This window comes from Hippoglossus hippoglossus, chromosome 2, assembly GCF_009819705.1.
Source record: "Hippoglossus hippoglossus isolate fHipHip1 chromosome 2, fHipHip1.pri, whole genome shotgun sequence".
Classification (NCBI taxonomy): Eukaryota; Metazoa; Chordata; class Actinopteri; order Pleuronectiformes; family Pleuronectidae; genus Hippoglossus; species Hippoglossus hippoglossus.
The window spans coordinates 9,145,339-9,171,120 of NC_047152.1; the positions used below are offsets into that span (position 1 = coordinate 9,145,339).

Below are 25,782 nucleotides of genomic sequence, written 5' to 3' on the forward strand. Positions count from 1 at the left end.
TCCTTCAGTGAAGCAGCTGTATCTGTGTCCGTGAGAAAAAGAACATGTGTCTGACGCCCGTTCAACAGCACCACTTTGTTTCTGAGCAGGTTTTCTGTGGACGTGAAAACACAACCAGAGGTGAGTCGGGTTAAGTCAATGTTTCCCTGCTCGGCCTCTGAAAGTCTGTCATTAAAAATACTTTGCTGTTTGCCCAAAAGGTAGAAAAACTCAACACCCAGCATGCACCGGGCTCCTGGTCACTCCCAGGCCTCTCCTATGTTGTCATGTTGTTATTGGTTCAAATCCACCTGCTGCTCTGCTTCAGTATAAATCTTAATTAAACTAATTCATGTGTGTGAAGCTTGTGCTGAAACCTGCAATAGCACAACAGTGTCCAGATGATGGCGGTAGAAGGCAGTTTACTGGAATGAGTCATACTTTCAGTCGATGAATGAACCAATACTTTTAATCTAATGTAATAGTAATAATGAAAATATTAAATTGGGAGCACACTTCTACAGTTTGATGGCTTTTTAATTTAATTAATATAATTTTTCCTTATTTATTTAAATATATATATATATTTAAATATATTTGTATCACTTGTATTGTTCATGTCTATTTTTATTTATTTATTTAAATTTTTTAACTATTGTTGTGAAGCAAGACAAATTTAATAATATGATTTAAATCCAATGTTTTTATTTCTTTATTTTCAGTGTTTTGAGGAAATCTACGCGCCGCGTCATCGGCAGCGCGGTGACGCGATGTGCGCGCGACGCTCGGGGGGCGTGTCCAGCGGAGTCACTGCAGCTGCGCACAGAAACAAACAGATTGTTCAAGTTGAAGGATTCGATCTCATCACGTCACAGAACCGGTGAGTACCCGGAGTTTGTGGCGGGATGCGATCTAAACGACGGTTTAACCGGATAGAGAGCGAAGAGCTGCGGCTTCTTCACCGTTAGAGACAAGTTCAGAGACCGAGGCTGCTTAGTTAGCTGGTTAATTAGTTAGCTAGTTAGTTAGTGGGCTAGTTAGTGAGCTAGCAAACAGTACAGTTAACTCGTGTGTGTGTGTGTGTGTGTGTGTGTGTGTGTGTGTGTGTGTGTGTGTGTGTGTGTGTGTGTGTGTGTGTGTGTGTGTGTGTGTGTGTGTGTGTCTCTCTCTCTCTCTCTCTCTCTCTCATGTCTTCTGATGTGATGAGCTGTATGTAAATGAGGGGGGGGGGGGCGCCTCCTGGTGACAACAGGACAAACATCTGCTGCATCTGGACTGTTGCATGACAGCGGTGCCTCTTCCTCCTGTTCTGGTTTGTGTCCCCTCCTCAGGACCTTTCCCAGCAGATACACCCCCTGAACCAGGACTAGTGGACCTGATGGGGACTGAAGACTTGTCCTAATGAGGTCCTGGTTAATGTAAACACGTGAATTGGTCCTGGTTAAGGTTAAATCAGGGTTAGGTATGGATTAGTTATGGTTTGGCATGAATAGGTAAAGGGTAAAGTGAGGTATACGGTTTTGGTGAGGCTGTCCACACTGAATGGAAGTCAATGCAAAGTCCTAGTAGCTGTGCAAACCTGTGTATGTGTGTGTACTCACATCTTTGTCAGGACCTTTTTGAGCTTAGTCTTTATGGAGCTAGGACATTTTGGCCTGTCCTCACTTTTTCAAAGAGCTGGTAGTTAGGGTGAGACATGAGTGTCCTCACTGAGATAGAAGAAAATGTCTATGATTTGGACATGATGTTGCACCTATGATACACACACTTACTCACACTCAAACAGAGACACTGTCAATTTGCTGTGTAATGTGTCACTATGCTGATTCTGCTGTGTGTGTGCAGCATGTCCTGTCTGGATGCTGACTCTGGATACACATGTGCTGAGTGTGTGTTTGCATGTTGTCCTCACACACACAAACACACTCACTCAGTAGTTCTCTGCAGTCTCTGTCTTGGCCACGGCTGCTTCTGGTTTAGAGTTTCTCTGTTGCAAGAGTCAAGGTCGGGTGGACGCTGGTTTCCTGGAGCTGATGACACAAACCTGGCCACAAAATTGTGTTGTCACTTTGTCGAACCAGAAGATTTTCAGTTAATTATCATGTTAGACTTTCTACCTGTTAACGACCTAATCATTAGATTTCTTCTGGCTCTGATTGGCTTCACTGAACAGGTTTCAGTAAATGGGATAAATGATGCTGTCAGATTGATTTGAATTCACATGTGTATTGTTTTTGTCTGTGGCCTTCATATCTTTGTGTGCGATGACTCACAAAACCCTCCAGAGGGTCGAGCTGAACTCTGTCGGTTCATCTTCATCTCACGTGTCTTCCTCTGTTTGTGCTTTTTTCCGGCCCTCGTCACATGTACGGGGAACATGCGTGTGTGACATCAACACAGATGCTCGCCGCTTGATATCGAGGAGGAGGAACACACAGCTTACACAACATGTGGATGTGCGTTCAGTGGGTCGTTAATGAGCTGCAGCATCCTCTTCATCCACCCGTCAGTCTCATCAGGGCACATTTAACAAAGTGTTGACAGAAATGTGAAGAAATGGAACTGTTGCGGAGTAGTTTTTCATTTTGTTATCCTGTGTGTGTGTGTGAAAGTTGCGTAACCTTGTTAGACATTAAAACCATGAGCCCACATGTTAACACACACACACTCAAAGTGATGCTGCGTGTGTGTGTGTGTGTGTGTGTGTGTGTGTTTGATGCACAACTCCATTTTCTTTAGTGTCTCGCCTCATCGGGCCGTGCATGTATCCAGCCGAGGCGCTCTGATGCTGATGCTGATGCTGCGAGCTGTGATGCAACTGTTTAGTCAATTATTAATGAGCAGGGGGGAAATGGAGAAGCATGAAAAGGGAGAGTGAAACCTCCTTGTTGTGCGTGTGTGTGCGCGTGCGTGTGTGTGCGTGTGCGTGCGTGCGTGTGTGCGTGCGTGTGTGTGTGCGTGCGTGCGAGCGATGCCAAAGCAGGAACCACCGCATGGAGCATGGCAAAAAACGTATCAAACATTTTAGGGCAAATACGATGGTTAATGTGCAGCCAGGAATAAAAACCAAACTTATATTATTATTATATTTATCATCAGTAATTGTTTAGTTATGTATTCAAATATTAGAGTCTTAGTTTGTCCAAAGCAATTTTTATTTTTACCATAAAACAGAGAAAAGCAGCAGATTGTTGCATTGGAACCAGCAAACACACCAAGAAGTCATTTTATTAGGAACACCTATCTGACACTAACACAGTCCTGCAGTGAATCTGCCCTTTAGGACGGTTATTTATTAAGACTGTGTAGGTTGTGTTATTATGTAGGCTTCAGTTTGTGGTGCTGTTGGAATGGTATTGTGTTATTCTATAGATACTAACTATAGTGTGATTCTATGGTTGCGTCCTCCCCGTGATGGCAGGCTATAAAACAGAATTATTACCTCTTCCACCAGGGATCGATGCAGCCATAGTGCTGCAGACCAGGCACACAAAGAGTTAATTGGCTCGGCCGTTTGGGAAGCAGCGAGCTGTCGGGAGAGGGAAAGAGAGAGAGAGGCGGGGGTCTGAGGAAGAGCGAGGGAGAGATGGGAAAGCAGGAGGAAGAGGAGAGGGAGAGGCTGCAGTCTCTTTGCTGCGTGACGGCGTCTGCAGCGTGAGTTTGTTTACATCCACCGGCAGCGGTCGGAGTCCTCGGGTACGTGAGCCTCATCTTTACCAGCGTCGTCATCACCCGGGAACACACGGAGCGTGACGCCGTGTTTTTCTGCTGCATGTGGAAGAAAATGCATCATCATGCTGTGTGCTAATGGTTTGTCTTTCCGTCCGTCATATCACTTGTTGCTGGACTTCTGCAGAGAATAATAACAGGGAGATGCTGCACGAGACGTGAGACGGATGCAGGGGGGGGGGTTTACTGACACGGTCACTGCTGTGGTACAACTTTGCTTCAAGGTAAAGACACATTTATACAACTGTTTACAGTGTCAGTGCCGTGTATGATCTATATATACTGTATATATAGACAGTCTATGGTCTTTATATACAGTCTATGGTCTTTATATACAGTCTATGATCTTTAAATACAGTCTATGGTCTTTATATACAGTCTATGATCTCTATATACAGTCTATGGTCTCTATATACAGTCTATGATCTTTATATACAGTCTATGATCTTTATATACAGTCTATGGTCTTTATATACAGTCTATGATCTTTAAATACAGTCTATGGTCTTTATATACAGTCTATGATCTCTATATACAGTCTATGATCTTTATATACAGTATATGATCTCTATATACAGTCTATGATCTCTATATACAGCCTATGATCTCTATATACAGTCTATGATCTTTAAAAACAGTCTATGATCTCTATATACAGTCTATGATCTTTATATACAGTCTATGGTCTTTATATACAGTCTATGGTCTTTATATACAGTCTATGGTCTTTATATACAGTCTATGATCTCTATATACAGTCTATGATCTCTATATACAGTCTATGATCTTTATATACAGTCTATGATCTCTATATACAGTCTATGATCTCTATATACAGTCTATGATCTTTATATACAGTCTATGATCTCTATATACAGTCTATGATCTTTATATACAGTCTATGATCTCTATATACAGTCTATGATCTTTATATACAGTCTATGATCTTTATATACAGTCTATGATCTCTATATACAGTCTATGGTGCAGTGTGGAGGCCGATGTTTAGCATGAACAGCTGTTTACTTACCAGTGAACGGCTGTTAATTGAGTTTCCTTTGATTCCAGCAGCACAGGAAGTAGGGGAGACGAGATGTCACCCAACCACCAAACAATCCTCATCATAGACTGTAAATAAAGATGGACGACGAGTCTCCACTTTCTTCCTGTCTCACATAAATGCGCCACCATCTTGCCCTGTGACTTGGCTTCACTTTTGGGGAGCTGCCAAGTCGTCCATGGACCAAACGTTTGATTTTAATTAGTGATTTGATGATGTGGAACAGGGTGGAACATAATGATTGACAGCTGAGACTGACTGGTGATTGGCACAGTGCAAGATGGCGGACGCCTGTATCCAAGATATTTCATGTTTGTACAATAAGAGGAAGTGGAGATGTGTGGTTGATGAATTGCTTCATGTGAGGCCTGCAGTTTTCTTTCCCCTCTCAGTCAGTCAAAGACTCGTAGCTCGACCCTGCAGCTCACTTCTACTTTCAGCCTCCCCCCCCGAGCGTTTGCCAGAATAGACCCGTCTTCTGTTTAACTCACAGCTGCACTGGAAGTGGTTTAAGTGTGAAGATACTCCCAGTGTCAAAGCACAATCTGCTCATTCTGCTTTCACTAAACTAATATTTGTATGTATGTGTTCCGCTCCCATCAATATTAGAGCTTTACTCGTTTCTTCACTGGTGTGTGTTCTCGAACTTCTGTCATCGTGAGGACAAATTAAATTTCGGATCTTGAAAGTGAGGATATTTTAGCGATATTTTAGATTTAGATTGATAATTTATGTCGTTGCTGTAGAGACGCATCAAAGGACACTTGCTGAAAACAACAGAAGGAAGTGGCAGTTTCTCACTCGTACACAAACTGATCCGTTTGTGGTTTTTCAGCTCAAGGTCAAATGGAAAATCTTAATGTGGTGTTCATCAACCTTTTGTGGTGATGCAGGGTCGCAGGAAGGTCGCAGCACTTTGCACGGCTTCGGTGGAAAAACTTTTCAAAACCACGAGTGACGAGACGGACGTGTGTGTGTGTGTGTGTGTGTGTGTGTGTGTGTGTGTGTGTGTGTGTGTGTGTGTGTGTGTGTGTGTGTGTGTGTGTGTGTGTGTGTGTGTGTGTGTGTGTGTGTGTGTGTGTGTGTGTGTGTGTGTGTGTGTGTGTGTGAGAGATACACAGGGTGTGGGTGATGCTCATTTTCATGTGAAAGGGCCACAGCTGCTCCGTCCCTCTAAGGAAATTATTCATGCTTTATTCTAATGCTGATCCTAGAGGGTACACACACTCACACTCACACACACAGAGACACACACAGGGTGGTTTTGTGTGTGTGTGTCTATTATCGGCTCAATGGAGCAACATGGGGGCAAATTTGTGTTTGTGACATAACTATTTATACTATTTTGTACTTATTGCACATTGGAAAAAATACCAACTGGACTCATGACGTTCATACACTCGATGGAAAAGTGTCCAGGATGTGAAGCTGTACGTCACATTCTCTGTTTCAGTCAAGCTATGAAACTATGTGCACACACAAATGTAAACGTGATGGTGTCGAACCATGGAGGAATGCGTTTTGTAAATCTAAACCCTGGATCTGATGAATCTTGACCTTTTCAAGACAACGTCAGACACATGAGCTGTGATTTGAAATGTAACACCTTCCGTTTCACGTCTTTTCAGGTTCTGAGCTGGGAGCCACTCATCCTCACTGAACCTGGATCAGCTCACTTCCTCTTTACCTTCATACCATCCAGACACTGTGAGTAGATTCACCCTGACCACCCTCACAAATATGATCTAGGGCTCGGGCCTGATATTATTTTCAGTAGTTACACAATGTAAAGCTCTGGCCCTGTGGCTGTGAGCCGTAGTAAAACACATGTTGAACTATGCAAAGGTTTTAAGATTAGTTTCAGCCGTAATCCCTTTAAGCGCCACTTAAATCCCAAACTAACCTTGTAGCCCTGCTGGGTTCTCAGGCTCAGTAATGCAGGTTCATCACAACTATGGAAACTTTCTTCTTCACATGCCAGAGGTTTGATTTAACTCGAACACGGTTGTGCTGCTTATAGCCACTGAAAGCATTTTGTTGAAATGAAAGCTTTGTTGAAACAGGAACAAGTTGGTTTCATTCCGAAAAAGATGCTTTTTTAAAACCGAAACCAGATTTTCTTGCACACGATTAAGTGAAGTGGAAAAAGAGGATACACTTGATAAATACATCTCGGGGATGTCACTTTAATTTGTCTTCTGCTTCGCTTGGATTTGGTGTGAAAAGAGTCGAGGAGGAACCAAATTTAGAAGAACGTGTCGACCTTCACACACACACACACACACACACACACACACACACACACACACACACACACACACACACACACACACACACACACACACACACACACACACGCTCTAAAAGTGTGTTAAAGTCCTCTTGGCAACGAGAAGGCTTGAAAATGGGGTTTCACCATGTATGGTCAGCTGGACTCTCGCTCTCTCCCAGTCTGTTTCTCCTTCTCCCAGTCTGTCTTTTCTCGCTCAAGGATGAAACTGACACAGAAGCTTCAAACACGTGGCCGTGCGTTCAGTTCCCTCTGCAGCGAGTCGACAGATAGAGGCAAACAAATCAGAAACAGTTGTGCAGAGGTTGAGTAGAAGCCTATAAACCTGCTGTGATCCTCTTTAGTTTATTCAATGACCTCTCATGATGGAACTTGTTGCTTTAATGAAGACTTTTGCGCTGCCAAAACAAATCGTCCAACCCTGAACATCTCGTCATTTCATCCCCATCTTCCAGAAACAGCTAATTTGAATTAAAAGTTTATTCTTGAGCAGGTTTGCAGCTTTCTGTCGTGTGGGTGGAGAGTTTTTGTAATGGAGGGGGAAGTTATCTGTTAATATCCGCAATAGTTTAAACAAGGACCTGATTCCAGGACAACCAGGCCAGTTCCTGTGAGAACGATCTGTAAAGTCTGTTTATACTGCTAATCAACCAGAATCTAAACTTTGTCAATCCTGTTCGAGGGTTTTATGTGTCAGGAGCTCTGGGCCTATACTGTGTGTGTGTGTGTGTGTGTGTGTGTGTGTGTGTGTGTGTGTGTGTGTGTGTGTGTGTGTGTGTGTGTGTGTGTGTGTGTGTGTGTGTGTGTGTGTGTGTGTGTGTGTGTGTGTGTGTGTGTGTGTGTGTGTGTGTGTGCCCCAATTCATGTGACTCACAAACCTACACTAACACACCGTGCAGGCTATATTTGGAGCTCCCTTTTATGGCAGCATTTCTCGCTCAGTGAAGATTTCTGGAGTTTGACCTCCTCGTTTCCTTCTGCTCGTTACGCTCTTTTCTTTTTTCTATCATCCCTCTTATTCTCTTTTTACAAGAAGGTGAATTCCCAGATCTGCTGAATGACTTCATTGATCTGAGGTGTGTTAAAACAAAGAGATTTCTCTTTTACAGGTTGCTCGACAAAGTGAAACTGAAGTAATGGCTATAGATTGAAGCTCTTTGGGTTATCTTTGTTTATATGTTTTTGGAAGATAGAAAACAACTCGAACCATTAACGTTTAACAATATCAGGAAGCTACAAGCCGTAAAAAGCAAGAGGCCTGTAAATGGATGATGTGTAGGAACCAGTTTTTGATAACGAAAGTTGAAAGCAAGTAATTTTTGGCTTTGGGTGTGGAAAATGTGACTCCAGTTGGCCGACAGACTGGAAATTTCCTCCTAGGTTTGTGAACAAAGACCAGAGATGCGAGGCGTCTGGTAATCTGGTGGCATCTGGTAGCATCCGTCTCCGTCCTCGATACACAAAGGAAAGAAAAGCCCTGAAAATACAGCAAGCAACCAAGTGGCTGTAGAGATTCGGCCCACAGAGAAATCCTCAGGTCGTGTTCCAGATGTTTACAGATGTAGGACGTCGGTATCTGAGCTGACAAAAGTGGGACAAGGGAGATCACTGCTGGACCGTTTATAAGGAGGAAGTAGGACAGCAACTATTAACCCAGAACCACAGTTAAGATAAGAATCTGTGCGTCTGGTTGTAAAAGATGTAGGAGAGTTTAAATATTCTTTGTTTACTGTCACTTTGAACTAAATCTGAATCACCGAGCACCATCCTACCCAGATAGACGGAAGAGATCTCCATCTGCGTGTTGTCAAACTAGACCATCGGAGCCTGCACCTGTCCCCTGCGTTCGCCGCTTTGCTGCAAATAGGCTAATTGCTCCTTAACAAAATGGGACAGAGGGAACGAAAGCAGGAGAAGACGAGGAGAGTGGGATGTCGGCCCGTCCACAAACCTCCGGGGAATCAAACCCCAGAAGATCCACGGAATCTAGTAAGATTTGCGGATCACGGCAGAAAGGCAACAGACAAGGAAATGATGAGGAAGAGAAAAGGAATTAAAACAAACTGCGGGGGACCTCATGAGAAACGTACAGTCTCTTAGCAACATCAACTTTCTGTAGGGTGATAACTTTAACAGAGGCAGAGAAAATGCTAATTTGTGGGATGACACACACACACACACGCGCGCAAATGCAAATAAACACCTTCCTGCAGAACCACAGACAAACATACACTGACCAGTTTATTAGGTCTAACAATAGTGTTGTCTAATACAGCAGAGGGATGTTGATTCAGCTGAGAACTGTGGAGGCTGCAGTCAGAGGGTGTTTGTGCAGTTCAGAGTCAACACGTCGTCAGTTCAACAACGAGAAACTGCAGCTTCCAAAACAACCACATCCCCGCTAACCTAGAATTCACTCTCATGTAGAAAACAGGGGGCGGATTTGAGAGACATGTCACATGTTAATAAGCAACAGGTAAATGAGTCTAGTTTAACAGATGGAATGTGGAGGTAGAAATGCAGATTGGATGAGTTGACCTTGAAGTTGGCTGTTGTTATTCATGAGTTTGACCTTGAAGACGTCACAAGTTGCCCACTTATCTCTGCGATCTGTCTGTGTTGTTTGTTTCTCGCTCTGTACACATCTCCTTCCTCCTCGCTGCGGCCGTAGGCGTTGATGTATTCGCATCGTGAATTTAAATTCATGCGCGTGGTTGAAATTATTTCTTCTCTTGACCAAGTATCATTTTATAAACAGCAGCACAGAGCATCAGTGTGATGATGAGTTCCTCCTCCTCCTCCTCCTCCTCCTCTTCCTCCTGTCTCTTTCCATGTAGAGAGGTGAATGAGATCTACGCAGGAAGTGGGGCTCATCACATGGGAGTGTGTGACGGTGTGTCGCCCGCTCGTCCCGGACAGGCATGGCGGGGGTCAGAGAGCGCGGCTCCCGGACACAGAGGCCGTGGTCGGTGTACCGGGCCACCACGTTTGAGCTGTCCGACGAGATGATCGGCCTCGCTCTCGCAGGTAAGAGGGCGATGAGTCTTCACGGAGGTTTGATGAAAAGTAAAACAAGAAAAACGTTCATTCATAAAAGCTGTTAATTAGTCACAAAGTTAAAACTCATTAAAGTCACCACTTGCAGCAGCACAGAAAATACATCTGCACACTTGGTGGTTACCACCCGCACACAAACACACACAGGGAGTCGAACTCGTGTGGGAGCGAACGGCCTCTTCAACCACACTCTGCTCCGACCGCAGCGATCCCCGAGTGCAGCTCTTCATCCGTCAACACTTCCCACTGAAGCCAGTTTCATTACTTGTTTCTTCGAGCTCAGGATGAAACCTGATGTTGTTTGTCTTCTAGGAAATAGTCAGGACCCGGACGAGCCTGTGCTGGAGTTCAGCGTCGGTGAGTAACACAGACATAATGTCTCAGTTTGTCCTTTTGACGAGATCAGTGTTACAACATGCAGTTAAAAGTTTACATCATTCTTTTAATTGTTTTGGTCACACGACAACACAACTTCCTCCAAAACTGCTGCACGGGTTTCAAGTGGCCTGTTTGTTTGCCTGTGGACTTGTTGAGTATTGACTGTGGCGCTGTGTGTTTATGTCTGTGTGCATGTGTGTGTGTGTCTTCTCGTCCAGTCTGCACAGACCTGGTGACTCCTGCTCCGGATCGAAAGCCCAACAGCTTTGTAGCAGTGAGCTGTACGACGCCGCCTCAGGCCTTCTGGACCAAACACGCCCAGACTGAGGTCATAGAGGTCAGACTTTTAGTTTTTCTGCTTCAAGTCACTGTGAAATAACGTCATAACACTTTTTAAGAGTTATTGTTTGACAGAAATGTTGCTGAGTGGCTGTGTGACTTCCTCCGTCCACAGGGCACCAGTAATCCCATCTTCCTCAGCAGCGTGGCCTTCTTCCAGGAGTCCAACATCAACCAGCAGACGCAGGTGAAACTGGCCGTCTATGACGTCAAGGACCGCTCGCAGGGCACGGTACGACCTGGAGTCATTTAACGTGGGGGCTGTTACAGCTCTGTTACACCACTGAGCGTCTCTGTCCCTCTGAACTGAGGCAGGAAAACAAACCAGCGTGGACTTTGCTCTCAGATGATGAGGTAGTTTGTGAACTGCAGTGTAAACATGCGTCTGCCTCTCTGTCTGTCCAGATGTACCTGCTGGGCTCAGCACTTTTTCCTGTTAAGGAGATTTTGCAGGAGAAGAGCCACAGATTACAGCTGGAACTGAGGTAACACACACACACACACACCCTGGCTTTTTTAAAGTGTTTGTTTTTATTGTTTTACATATGTTTTAGGTATTCTTTAAAAGTTATCTTTGTAAATTTGTAATCTTAACAACAACATAACCTTAAAAGTTTTCCTTGGAGTCTGTGAATCCTTCTGCTCCTTTTGTCAGTTACACTGAATTACTGGGTCTCATTGTGCAGATCTGCGGAGAACGTGCGGGTGGGGAACATCACCATCACAGCCTGGCAGATGGAGGACAGAGCGGACCAGAGGATGTCGCTCAACCGCCTGCCAGACGGCATCAACGGCCGGGTGAGAGTCCGGGGGGGGGGAATTACATTCGGATTCGCCCACGACCGCTGGCTCATTGTTTTCAAACGGACCGGAGGAAGTTTAATTCATTATTTGAGATTGTTCCTGCTGTTAATCAGATTTGAGGCACCTGATGAATAATGTTTCACGTGGGAGCGATTTCCTGTTTGTCTGTGAAAACAAATTCAACAAAACTCACTTAACCGGCTTCATGACACAGAGCCTCACATGTGGCGTTGGAGTGACTTATCTCCGTGGGGGTGCACAGAGCGGTGGAGGTGGTTGTTGCTCACCGGAGTCGACCTTCAGTCTAACATGAGTTGATGCACGTGTCCTGCAGACGGTGCTGACTGTTGACGAGAGCCTCACGGAGTCGATGGGAGTCCGGATCAAGTTCGCCTCGCTATGCAAAGACACCCTGCTGCGCTCAGGTATGACAACACACAGGTTCTTTGAGTTTATGGTTCATTTCCAGAACATCCAGGCGATGTAACGTTCCCCCTGTTCTCGCCCTCTCGCCGCCCTCCAGCCGTCTTACCCACACGGCTCCGTGTTCACAGACACATCAGAACGTTAATCTTATTAAGTAGAAATATATTGATTGTCACTGCAGAGCGGGACGTATGTTTACCTCAGGGACATGTCGTAGATCCAGAAATAACACCTATAGTGTTTTGGTTACACTAACAGTTTGATCTAATCTTTAATAATCTAATGCGAGCTAATTGAATCTTCTGCGCCTCAGTGTTCGGAGGCACAATGTCCAGGATGTACCGCTTCCCCACGACTGACGGGAAACATCTACGCGTGCTGGAGCAGATGGCTGAGAGCGTCCTGTCGGTCAACATCCCCAGACAGTTCGTCAAGCTGCTGCTGGAGGAGGACGCGGCCAGGTACACACACACACGTACATCTCGGACCTCTACAGGAGCTTAGGTTCTTGTTGCGGAACAATTAGATTCGAAATGTTTTTTACTTTTCTTGGAAGATGAATTGCTGAATTCCCACTTCATCTGCAGGGTCTGCGAGCTGGAGGAGCTGGGAGAGTTGTCCCCCTGCTGGGAGAACCTGCGGCGACAGATCGTCTCTCAGTACCAGACCATAATACTAGCATACCAGGAAACCCTGTCTGACCTCAGTGATTACAGAGGTTGGTGTCCCACACATTGTTAGTGGCCTCCTGCCAGGTGAGTTTTAAAACAGTTGACATGATCCCTTTGTTTCTGTTCCCCCCCCCCACGCCAGGTCCGTCATTCAAAGCCAGTAACCTGAAGGCAGAGAGGAAGCTGGAGTTCATGCCAACCAACCTCCACGTTCAGAGGATGAGGGTTCAGGACGAGCTGGGCTTTGGTGAGACACTGTCACTTCCCAGCTCACAGTTCTGTTCATTCACACGCAGATGTATCTTTTAAACGCCGCTGGTCCCGTCTGCGTGTTTCTCCCGCAGAGCACACGTATGATGTGATCACAATCGGAGCTCCGGCCGCTCACTGCCAGGGTTTTAAAAACAGCGGCCTGAGGAAACTCATCCACAAGTTTGAGGAGGCGAAGAAACAGTAAGTTCACAGATGCCTGGTTGATGATATCTGCTCTTGAGTTGAATCTCATCCTTTGCTTCATTCATAATTTCCACTCGTATTGTTTTTAAACGGTTCAAACCTGTGATTCATTTGATGCAGTTGAAGTTATTTTGTTGATTGATTTTTTTTTTTTTTTACATAGAACGAACGAATGCATTGTTTCTTTAACTTTTGCATTAATTCTGCGGTTCAGTTGAATTCTTGATTTTGTTTTTATTATTTTCCGATCAGCGTATATGAGGAGGGATGGTGAGTTGTTGCACCGCTTTGCTTGTTTCCATTCGTTTGTTTGCTGTTTGCCTGTCGCCACTTTGAACCACCACATAGAAACCATGACTTATACAACCCAAGGTTTAAGTTCACCGCAGACAAACAGGTGAGCAGCTCGGACATGTCACGTAATGACACATGCATCGGTATTAACAGTGTTGTGTTTGAGGGGAACGTGTTAATCCAAGCACTTGTACTGTATGTGAGTTATAGCAGGACGATAAGTTTGTTAAGATACTGCTCATTTTGTAAATTCAGACATTGTTTTAATCGCTAAAACATCAACATTCAATCATTTTAAATAATTTGTCAAATTCTCCTAAAGCTGTGTCTGAATTTACAAAGTGAGTGACATCACCCAGTTGTTTCACGTTGTCTTGTGTTTATCTGTAGGAAGTAAAGGTCAAAGTTCAGAGAAGGCATGTGCATGCAGAGATATGTGATTCTGTGATAATTCTTCCCCTCATTGGACATAAATCATTTTTAAAATTGCGAGACATGACGTCCATCTTGTCTATGTTATGAGAAGGTGAGAGTGTCGTACAGGAAATGTGCTCAGACCTGGTGTCTCTGCTTCCTGCAGCAGCGCCCTCTCCAGCTCGCAGTCCATCGTCTTCATACCCCAGGACATCGTCCGGGCCAAAGAGATCATCGCCCACATCAACACGCTGAAGACTCAGGTCAGCTACTACGCCGAGAGGCTTTCCCGCGCTGCCAAGGACCGATCGGCCAGCGGACTGGAGAGGACGCTCGCCATCCTGGCTGATAAGGTGAGAGCAGGAGAAAGAGGATTATGTTCAACCACGTGAAATTATGTTATGATGTTTTCAACTGACAATTCTGATATCCACCCCCCTCAGACTCGTCAGCTGGTCACCGTGTGCGACTGCAAGCTGCTGGCTTCAGCTATCCAGGCCCTGAACGCCGCGCGGCCGGAGTACATCGCCTCCAAAGCGTCTCCTTCCGCCGACTCGGAGCAAGTAGTCCTCCGCAACGACCAGGACACGCTTCTCGCCAAGTGGAGCGGCCGCAACAGCCGATCCTCGCTACATGTGGACTGGCATGAAGAGGAATGGGTGCGTTCATAAAACAGGAAACACCAACAACGACGGGACTTTCCAGGGTTTTGAATCTAAAATGTGAAAACGGAAGTCAAAGCACAAGATTCAGTGTGGTGCCTCTCGCTCTCTTTCTCCTCCAGGAGAAGGTTTGGGTGAACGTGGATAAATCTCTGGAGTGCATCATCCAGCGAGTCGACAAACTGCTCCAGAAGGAGAGGAGGCCCAGCGATGCCAGTCAGGACAGTACCCAGAGTGACCAGCAGGGCGGCGGCATTAAGAAAGGTTAGTAACAAACAAACACACACAAAGGGCAATTTAATTCAGTGTGTACTCTTGAATACAGCGACCGGAGAAGTTTATTTAATTTCAAAGGCCGGTATCAAAGGATAACACTGCTCTCTGTGGTTACAACAAGGTAACAGAGGAAAAAGACGAGCGTTCTGGATCAACCCAGGAAATATGTCAGAGGAATCTCTATCATCATCATCCTCATCCCCACTTCCACCTTCATCATCACCTCCTCCACCACCTTCCTCATCCTCTCTGCCTGCGCTCTCCTCCACTCATCCAGAACACGACTCCTGTACGTTCACTTCATTCTTTTCTTTTCCTCTTCTCTTCTTCACTCGAGTGCAGCTCTGGTATTTCTGAATGTCATTTCACACTTTCTGTCTGAACTAACACTCAACAGGAAATCGTACACACCTACATCTTTGTATTTCGGACTTGTGGTCGAATCACAAGACAGACAAACTGTTCACCTTTGTCTTTAGTAGATGTTCTTCACCGTGCTCTGCAGTGTTCTATGTGTTTGTCTCTCTGTTGCCTCGTGTGGCTCGCAGCGCCCGCTAATCATGCATGTTGCACCTCCATCCCTTCTTCTAGATGGAAGCCCCGGTGCTGAGGAGGCGTACCCAGGTAAGAGCTGCCTCCTCCGCCCATGCTTCTCTACATCCACAACTCTGCAGGACTGGGGTTCAACAGGAACATACGAGATGTGGGCAGAGACTAATACGTAAGACAGGATATCAACATCCGTCCTGAGTGATCTGAAACCACCCAAGATGCATTGAGGCATCTGAGATCCGATCAGTCAGACCACATCTGTTTAGAGGAACTTAGAGCAGATTGGATCTCTCAGGGCGGATCTTAATATCAGGCCTACAGCTGTTTACCAAGGAATAAAGTTTTTATTTGGTGTAGTACATTCAAATTTCAAAACAGGTATTTTCAAAAACGTTTCAATGTTTTAATAGGGACATTTTTACTTACGGGTAATATAAAGTTTGTGGTTTTTTTCTGGAGGTTTAACTTGTAAGGAAACGTATCGCTTCTGCTTTCCTTGTTGCTTCTGTTCCATCCGTTTCCTGTCTTTGTCCTAAAAAGTCTAAAAATATCAAATTGAACCTAAAGATTCACTTTCATAACTGAGCCAATGTTGATATATGTTCAGTTGTGTTTTGTCTAACCTCTTTTATTGTTTATATCTGTGTGTATGTGTGTGTGTGTGTGTGTGTGTGCGTGCGTGCGCCAGGTGAGTGGAGCGAGGCGTTGTACCCTCTCCTCACCACGCTCACCGAGTGCGTCGCCATGATGAGCGACAAGGCCAAGAAGTCCATGGTCTTCCTGCTGATGCAGGACACCGCCCCGACGATAGCCATGGACCTGTCGCTGCAGTACCGCCGCGACGTGGTCTTCTGCCAGACGGTCAGCACACACACACACACACACACACGCACACACACGCACACGCGCGCGCGCACACACACACACACACACACACACACACTCACAGCAGCGTGACATTGACTCTCTCCCGCACATGTTTACATCAGCATTTACATAAACGTGTATTTTCGTCTTTTAGTTAATGCGCTTGAGTGAGTCACAGCGGGGGGGGTGTCAATCACAAGTTCATGAATGTGTGAATATTGTAAACATGAGGACGACGGAGGTGCAGCTGTTGGTGTCACATTTATGACAAATAAACACAGATTATTATACAAGTGTGTGGGGGGGGAGGGTTTCTTCACCTTCAGACCTACACCCCCACGCTCCTGAGCGGGCGACAATCCAGAAAGACGTTTAAAGTTAAAAAAGAGGATTTGTGTCAAAATAGTTTTCATCTTACAACTTGAAATCACAATGTCTCCAACGTGTTGATGTGTTTGTGATGCAGCTCACCGCTCTCATCTGCGGCTTCATCATCAAACTGAGGAACTGTCTCCGTGACAACGGGTTCCTCCGACAGCTCTACACCATCGGCCTCCTGGCTCAGTACGAGTCCCTGCTCAGCACCTACGGTACAAACACACACAGACGAGCTGGAGACACGTGATCTGGATTTACAGATCACATGTATTACAGGTTTTACAGGTTTTACATTTACCTGCAGAGAAACCTATTATTAAGTTATTAAAAGTCATGAATTGTCTGTTATACACGTGTTTCAGGGGAGGAGTTGTCCATGTTGGAGGACATGAGCGTCGGCATCATGGATCTGAGGAACGTCACCTTTAAGGTAAAAACGTGTGTTAGAATATATTATGTATAGTATATATGTATATGAATCATATGGTCGAGCTTTTTCACATTTTTAGTGTCACGATATAATATCATTTTAAATACATAATGGCTTCAGCCTTTTGTATAAACTGAAGCTGCTTCATGTGCAGCAGCAGCGTTTACTCATCAATCATTCAAACATTTCCTTCCCCTCACTATAAGGTGACCCAGGCCACCGGCAGCTCGGCGCCCGACATGCTGCCGATCATCACCGGGAACCGAGACGGCTTCAACGTCCGCATCCCGCTGCCGGGAACCATGTTCGACGCTCTGCCTCGGGAGATCCAGAGCGGCATGTTGCTGAGGGTGCAGCCGGTGCACTTCAACGTCGGCATCAACGAGCAGCAGACGCTGGCGGAGAAGTGAGTGAGAAAAATGTTTCAGCGCCGACGTGAAGTCAATCAGTGAACAGAGTAATGACATGGAGACAAATCCATTTTATGTCTTGTTCAGATTCGGAGACACGTCCCTGCAGGAGATCATAAACCTGGAGAGTCTGTCCAGGTTGAATTCGTACTACGAACAGTTCAAAGAGGTCCTGCCCGAGGACTGTAAGTACTCAAACCTCAGAATAATGCATTATTATTATATATATTTTAACAGGTTCAGTTATTAGTTCTCTCCAGATTTAATCTTTTCTTCCTCATGTATCCCCTCGACCCCTCAGGCCTCCCGAGGTCTCGTTCTCAGACCTGTCTCCCCGAGCTGCTGAGGTTTCTGGGGCAGAACGTTCATGCCAGGAAGAACAAGAACGTGGACGTCCTGTGGCAGGCGGCCGAGGTGACGCTCCTGACAAACACAAGAACCTTATTTGTGTTTGAACGTACGTTTGACATAAATTAACGTTTCTTCCGTCTCCTCCACCTCAGATTTGTCGCCGGCTGAACGGCGTCCGTTTCACCAGCTGCAAAAGTGCCAAAGACCGCACGGCCATGTCGGTGACCCTGGAGCAGTGCCTGATCCTGCAGCACGAACACGGCATGGCGCCGCAGGTCTTCACGCAGGCTCTCGACTGTATGCGCAGGTAAGACGCCTTCACAGCACACGTACGGATGAAGACACTACATAAACCTGAGCAATATATCGAAGCATGGAAATCCAGATCCCCTTGAGTTTTTCCCCTTCATCCTACTGGTTTCCATTCAGGCCTCTGTGTTGGTGTTAGCATGTTTTAGCATGTCCAATCTCACACTGTGGCACCTCATTTAAGATCTGTGTTCACCGAGAGAAATAAGTCCAGTCTGGTTGAGGCTTTCAGATTCTATATTCACTCTCTGATGCAGTATTTTACTGTCGCTTCACCATGAGTCAGCTGAAAACCTTTAGTTCCAGTGAAGAAACTAACAAGCGGATGTTCAAGTGAGAGGCTCCTCCTGTGCTTGTCTGTCTTTTCTTTTCTCTACGTATTAAACTTAGAGTATTTTCCCCATCGTCATCACTACTTCTTTTGTCTTTTCATTCATTCATTGAACCTCCTGCCTGTTGACAACGGGATAAAGAACGTGTTTAGCTTGTCTTTACGCTGCGTCAGCAACATTAAACCTAGAAGTCAGTAGAGTACGTTGTTGTTCCACCGAGACCCAACGGTCCAAAGTGTCTGTCTGTGTTCCAAGTGGAGCTTCATGTTGGACATGTCTCTCCTGCTGCGCTCGTGTGTAAAAGATGTGATCACTCCTGTGCTCAGTTAAGGTTGCACCCCCCCACAGACACTCGCATGATTCGACGACGTGTCTTCACCTCTTCCCCCCCCACTTCTCCTGCTCCTCACATCTCTCCCCTCTTCCCCCCCCCCCCCTCTGCCTCATCAGCCGCCGAGCATGAGACATTTCCCTTCATCTTTAGACTTTGATTTAGTTCTGGGTTTAAAGCTGCGATGCATGTTGGAATATGCTTTGAGATGCTGCATCTATTCCCTTTAAACTTCACCTTTATCACCCCCTGAAAAGGAAGTAAAGGAACAATGTAACTTGAAGTTCATAGGTTCTCTGCAGCAGGTATTATATATATTATCTTTTATGAATTTCTCACCATAGCATGAATTTTCACCTCATCCCTTCATTTTCCGTCATTTCCCCTCAGTTCCCTCCTTCACCCCATGTCTTAGGTAAATAAACATGGAGCCATTGTTGTATTTTCTTATCTTCTTTCCTTTTCTGATCGAAGCATCTCTCTTAATTTTCTCTTTTGTTCTCTCTCTTCTCTTCCTCCTCTCCCTCTGTTTCCCGCGACATGATTTTTACGGGATTGTTTTTCGTGATTCATTTGCAATATGATTTTTTTGTATTGCTTTTAAATATTGGTGTTGTTTTTCTGTCACACCGTGGAAACTGCCGTCTGTTACGTGGCGGTGGCTTCTTCGTTTTCATTGTGGCCGTGTCGCCCGTTATTTTGCCATTTCACCTCTGTGCATGATGACATATGTTCATTTTGGCTTTGGTGCGAAACATGCGGCTCCCTCTCCTCCTCCTCCTCCTTCTTCTCCTTCTTCCTTCCCATCTTTTATCTTCTCCTCCATCACCTGTTCCCCTCTCATTGCCTTTATACTTCATCTTTTACCATCTCACTCTCCTTCCTTTTTCTAATCTCTCCCCCACCACCTCCTTCTCCTTCTTCCAACCCTTTTATTTGCTGCTCCACACCTCTTCCTCCTCCTTTTCTTCTTCTTCCTCACACCGGCGTGGCTCGCCAGCATTGGTACGAGGGAGGGGGTGATCCAGAAGAACCTGAGCGGCTTGCTGCCGGTGCGTGACTTCCGGCTGGACCCCAGCCTCATGTACTCGCTGCCCCTGCTGGCCCTCAGCCCCAACCTCCTGGTGGTGTGGATCTTCCTCAGCGTGGCCTATTTCCTGGCCAAGCTCCGCTGCAGCTGAGCGGCCGCGAGCAGCCGACTGACTAACAGCAAAACATAACGCCGTGTTACTGAGGAGGGGTGGGAAACCTCCACGCTGACTCCTGAGGGAGTTTCTGAAACAGTGAGAGTGTGTGTAGTTCATGCACATTAACACTGGACAGCATGAACACACTGTCCCACCCTGACCAGGGGCTTTACGCAACTAATCCCCCATCGAGGGCCACGCCCCCCCCGCTGTCTTTTATTTGATTTGTTTATGGACACTTTCTGATTGACTGAACATGGTTCACGAGCCAGGAAATGTGCTGTAAACACGGATTATATCTCAGTGTAGATATGATGGTTTACTTCACTTTCCATACATGTGACATCAGCACTGCATCCACACTAAACTGGCTAAATGTAAACACTGATGTTTTCCAATCAGCCGGTTTAGTGTGAACATAGTCTGGATGATTTCATGTGGATAATCTTCAGATATAGAACAACACTGTGGCTGAGAGAACAGCTGGACTGCACACTCAACATCAGCATGTTGAAAACCGTCTGGATGATGAGAGCAGACACCTCACGATCCCTCTCTGCACTAACATGTAGATTTCAGGCCTTCAGGAGACTTTAAACCTGAATTTATGTTTGTGGATTTTCGCATAGCGCCCTCTAATGGACAGATTCTGCCTTGTTCTTCATAGTCATAAGAAGAAACGCTCACTCACAACGAAACAAACACAAAGGGATTGTTTCTGAAAGTTAGAAATGACAGAACTGAGATATGTATGAAAATAAGCAGTTTATACATAGTACTTGCTTTCAGGAAAGAGTTGTTGTTGCTAGTAGCTTTCATAATGAAACAGATACATGATTTGACCTTTGCAGAAACAGCTGCTTGTTGCATTCATGCAAAACATTGAGCTTGATTCATCGTCGTCTTCCATGTGCTTCTGCACCGAGGAAACAGAAGCTTCTATCAAGTATACTTCAGATTTTATATATTTTCAGGCAGCATTTGCTAATTTTCTTTTCTCTTTAGGTCTTCCTGCTTTTTGGGAAGACGGGAGGTTGTTTGCTTCCACTTCAGCCCGAGCACTTTCCAGCAGATCGTGCTCAGATATTACTTCTCACTGACCGAGTTCTACTTTGACTCAAGTCTTTAACAAACCTTATTAGGGTCAGGAATTAATTATCAGACAGACGTAAAAATAAACATGATTCCCTTTTCTGCACATGCATGTTTTTAAATACCTCGCACACGCAATAGAACGAACCAGAAAGTCCGGTGATGACCTTGATCCTGCAGCTTTTTGAATTTGAGCTTCGTTCCCGGAGAGCGTGATGAAGAGGAGAAGAGGCGTCCATCTTTATTCACAGCCTGTTGGAGCCCGGCTGAGGTGTTTTATGGGTTCAGGTTATTTATAAAGACGGTGACATGTTGGATTCACACTTTAACTGGTCCCAGTTTGCCTCATGACAATCAGAGTGAGGAATTCAACCCACATCTGCTCTCATATCAATTCAGTGAAGTTTAAATCTTCTTTACGATGCAGTTTGTAGTTTGGCTCCTGATGGAATGTACGACGTTAGGACTTTCAGGGGAAATGTGTTCATGTAGTAATGTGTCTTCGTCCTTCAGAGCATTTATCTGGACCCGATCGCGTCCGTCCACGTGTTGACTTTGTTCCTTGTAACGTACACAAAGAGAAACGGGTACAGATCGCAGCTATTGCAGTGGAAATTAGCTTTACACAGTTTTAGATGGTGGATGTCGTGGGTCCGTCACTTTGTTGGTAGTCGAGCTTTAAGACGAGCGGATGAGGAATGTAGCCGTGTTCGTGCCAAACGCTTCCGTCAGGTTTTTATCAGGTTAATTCAGCTTTGTTAGACTCGTGTATTTGTCTGAAACCATCAAGTCTCCTTCCTGGATTTTTATAAAGGCTCCGTCCCATTAAGATCGACCCAGTAAGAGAATAGATGAGACCAGAATAACCTCCTCTGGGAGAGTCTGGTGCTCGGATGGGCCCATAAACCTCAAACACACGGATTGAACCAGAACAAGAAGCATAGTTCATTATAAGAATGATTATATTTTATTAGTCAGATAAAAAGATTGATAACTGATTAACCAATGTCCCAAACTATTCATTCATCTTTTAGCAGTATTATATATGTGTTTATCTCGCTCAGCGCGACCTCTGTCAGACCAAAGCAACAGTATTTGTTCCACTTTGAGTTTAATTGAAATGTTATGAATACACATCTGATAAATATGCATCATCATGAACAAGCAGGGAAGTGAGGAAGCAGCAGTTTGTTTTATGTACAATGTTGAAAAGGTTTTTCAAGGATCAGGCCCCGTGAAATAATAATTTAAATATCTAACACACGTCTGATTAATTCTTTATAATTCTGTTATCACACTGAAGTGCTTCCTAAAACAAATCAATCTTTTATTCTTATTAAATCCACATGTATCAGAGAATATACTCGTACCGCTGTACATACACTGTATTCAAATGCTTGTATTGCCTAAATATTTGCTACATCTATATATATATATATATAAATTAAATTAACTTATTACAAAGAGTATAAATATATATATATATAAATAATCCATATTATGTGAATACTATGGTTGTGCCATGCTCACGCTGTCGTCACTTTATATCACAGCTACGTATGTGTAGTTACTGCAATATGCATATATTTATGTTTTCTTTATCACGAGTGTTCACTGTTCATTTCAACAGTTTGCATGAGCTTTCAAAGCCCTGAAGCACCGTGTGAATTCAAATGGTTTGTTTTAGCTGCATCAGAATTATCAACTGCAGACAGATATTGTGTTAAAGAGAAGTTATTGCTTTAACGTTTGTCGCTTGGGTTCAAATTGACCTTTCTTTGTTTACTTGTTTTCTTCCCACCTATGAAGTTTAAAAGAGCAGTTTTATGTTGAAGCTCTCGCTGTGTCCCGTGCTACATGTTGCACTCGATGTACCACAAACCCTAGAGAAGCTCCCGTCCTGAGCCGCTGTCCTTCCCTAATAAAGGATGTCTGCCTCCACCTGCAGAATAAAAACTGTCTCCACTGACATTCTGTGGTGTTTAAAGTTGGTTTGATGTTTTATTATTTATTCTTTGCGTCTCTGAACCTCGTTCACACGTCACCAACATGCGTCTCAGGTGAGTCGAGCACAAGTGGAGAAGGGAAACACCTCAGTGTTCACGTCGTGGGCCAAATGTCTGTGAGGACATGGAATAATAAAACGTACTCTTGTGTATTTTATTTGTAAAATAGTACTTTTGCTCTGTGGTATTGAGTACAGGAGCTTATTACAGTTGCAGCATCAGATTACAAATTCATTTGTCTGTCGCAAACAAGTTTCACGTCAAACATCTGCTTTTGTTTCTCCTCTGGCTCTGTCTCCTCCTCCGTCTCCTCAGCGAGGGCTGCAGACGAGAGAACACCGTGAAGAACGTGGGATGTCGGAAGTACGCGTTCAACTCGCTGCAGCTCAAAGCCTTCCCCAAGCACTACCGACCGCCTGACGGCACCTACGGCAAAGTGGAAACCTGATTGGACCGCAGAGACCGGTGTGTTGGGAAGTTTCCGTGTTATTGGACCAGTGTGTTCTGGGAAGCGACGACATGTAACTGTGTAGAATCCAGACAATCCAGACACGGATCAATTGGTCCATCACGTCGCCTGGTGGCTGTTCCGGAGGCTTTGGATTTGGTTTGTCTGGAGATGTTTCTCCCTGAACCCACAGATTTCTCCGAGCTGAGTGTAATAACTGATCGTAGGTACTGTAGCACTGTCTTATGTCACGTTACACAACACAAGAATGTTGCCCCTGGTAGCTCTTTACTTAGAAATGACCGCCACTGCCTCCTGATCAAAGACTGATATAATCATCATGAGCTTCACAGACATTATTATGTATCAAGACAAAGTAGAATAACTCATTAAAACAGACGATACTCTCATGGAAACACATTCTGACTGTGTGTGGTTGTCAGTCCGAGTCCCATCAGTTCCTACTGAAGACGTGACTCTTTAAAAACATAGTTCCATCTTTTAAATAATTCATAAAATAAACAGTCGTTGAAGAATGTGCTATCAGGCCCTCTTAACTTCTGAAGTGCCCTTAAGCAAGATGTTAAATCCTTACCGGGGGTGGGGGGTCTGTGACGACTAGTTTTCATCCCATCTTTCAAGTGAATATATTCAACCAAACAAAACAAATTAATGTCCAACGTGGATTTGTTTGGACGTTTTTATATCTTTCTTCACACAGTTTTGATTTTATAGTTTTTGTGGTGATCCATAAAAACAATACAGCTCGTCCAAGGTCAATAAATCTGACCTCAAATATTGAGTAATGTTAAAATATTCCTAAATATGATTAAGAATTGATTTATGAGTCTATTTAGTTTCTATGCAAAATTTTTTCATAGGTATTCTGGATTTTAAAGAGGTTTCACAGACACAATGTTGAAAAGCAGCTAAAAACAACATTTTGGGCATTTTATTTGTTTTATTCACACTCCTGCCACATTCATCTGCAATGCTCTGTTTGTTCCACCAGGGGGCGCCATTGCTCCGCACTGTAAAGCCTCCACAGTTTGTTTGGCTCCATCACATGTGACCCGTTAAGTGAAACGCATCTTACTGTAACATGAACCACACTGTCAGACTGTTGTTCGACTGCCGCCCACTCGACCTGTCACTCAGCACAGTTCTGTTCTGCAGCATCGTGTCACACGTCTGCCTCTGAAGCGTGAGGCCAGAAATAAATATGAAAACGGTGCTTTTGTTTTCTGCTGTCGAGTTAATATGAATATAGAGACTTTATTATTATTACTCATTATTAAAATAGAGATTAAACTGAGTCGCTAACGAATGGGCGGCTGAGTATTTTCCTTGTGGGGCTTTGTAATTTATCACTTCACAAAATGTATTTATCAGCATTAAATGATCATTTAATCTCAATGTGTTGTCAAGGCAACGTGTCCTGAGTTTTATAATGAACCAAATGACGTAGATTTCTCTTCCCCAAATGACATCTGTGAGTGAATCTCTGGGAAATCGTTGCAAAACTAGATATGTAACGATGTTTGAAGGAAGTGAAAACAAAACCTGGATCTGTGCCCTGATCTGGATCTGCACCAAAAGAGTTCCTCCCGGACTCCACCCACCACGATTCATGGAAACCACTTCACTTGTTTCCGTGTAATCTGGCTCTTTCATAACCACTTCTGTGGAGCTAATAAAAATACAATTTAGTTATGAAAACTACTATTTCTCTTTTGAGTTAATGTCTCTGCATCCCCACATGTGTTACTTTCAATATTCCTACATTTACGTATGTCTATATGTGCTGTTAACTTACAGATCTGAGCGGACACAGTTTCACTTTGTGCAGGAGATGAATGTTTTCACTCTGTTTGTTGCTGAGCAGGATTAAGCTAAAACCTCTGGATAGATCGCCATGGAAACAGAAGGCGTCAGGAAACGAGGCTTTACATTTTCACGAGGATCCAGAAAATCGGTTTCACTTCCCCTGCAGCGTTTCCTACAGAATCCAGTCTGTGGCTCTCATGCACAAACCGATTCGGATGCACTGCACTGATGACACTCGCAGGAAGCAGACATGTTGTTCACGGACAGAGCACAACACAGGGTTATAGATCTCTTATGTAAATAATATTTTGGATCATTAAGAAACTGTGGCAGGGCAAATTAGAATAAAGCAGCTGCCTCAATCGAGACGGTTCATGTTAAGATGGGACAGTGGTGGAGGTTTGAGTCCTTCTAGTTTTTAATGTTT

General features: G+C 44.6%; 1 protein-coding gene and 1 long non-coding RNA gene across 16 annotated transcripts; one reads left to right on the top strand and one right to left on the bottom strand.

The window, feature by feature from the left end:
- inpp4ab (inositol polyphosphate-4-phosphatase type I Ab) lies at positions 1–24,627 on the top strand. 15 transcript variants are annotated; one of them, XM_034606208.1, is made up of 28 exons: positions 1–120; positions 702–859; positions 6,397–6,475; positions 9,896–10,085; positions 10,428–10,472; positions 10,712–10,830; positions 10,948–11,064; positions 11,238–11,317; positions 11,519–11,630; positions 11,971–12,061; positions 12,376–12,523; positions 12,650–12,780; positions 12,876–12,980; positions 13,078–13,186; positions 13,442–13,459; positions 14,064–14,250; positions 14,341–14,556; positions 14,682–14,823; positions 14,957–15,124; positions 15,427–15,459; positions 16,076–16,248; positions 16,721–16,844; positions 16,995–17,062; positions 17,269–17,468; positions 17,560–17,657; positions 17,774–17,886; positions 17,976–18,130; positions 19,796–20,095. In XM_034606208.1, the coding sequence occupies exons 4-28, from the start codon at positions 9,980–9,982 to the stop codon at positions 19,974–19,976; spliced, it is 3,039 nt and encodes a 1,012-aa protein (XP_034462099.1). In that variant the 5' UTR covers positions 1–120; positions 702–859; positions 6,397–6,475; positions 9,896–9,979; the 3' UTR covers positions 19,977–20,095. The 15 variants fall into 15 exon arrangements, with proteins under 15 accessions (XP_034462099.1, XP_034462157.1, XP_034462148.1 ...); XM_034606276.1 differs by lacking the exon at positions 19,796–20,095 and adding an exon at positions 23,396–23,917 and having other exon boundaries at positions 4–120; XM_034606266.1 differs by lacking the exon at positions 15,427–15,459.
- Positions 23,816–24,979, bottom strand: LOC117775124. Its single transcript, XR_004616188.1, has 3 exons — positions 24,817–24,979; positions 24,006–24,775; positions 23,816–23,934 (listed from the first exon to the last, which is right to left on the bottom strand). It is a non-coding gene; the product is annotated as an uncharacterized LOC117775124 (long non-coding RNA).
- Positions 24,980–25,782: the final 803 nt, after the last annotated feature.

Bases quoted from the DNA above. Each gene is read 5' to 3' on its own strand.
- inpp4ab (XM_034606208.1), top strand. From the start codon at position 9,980: ATGGCGGGGGTCAGAGAGCGCGGCTCCCGGACACAGAGGCCGTGGTCG. The intron at 14,557-14,681 runs GTGCGTTCATAA...TTTCTCCTCCAG, and splicing joins ACTGGCATGAAGAGGAATGG to GAGAAGGTTTGGGTGAACGT. The intron at 14,824-14,956 runs GTTAGTAACAAA...GGTTACAACAAG, and splicing joins GGGCGGCGGCATTAAGAAAG to GTAACAGAGGAAAAAGACGA.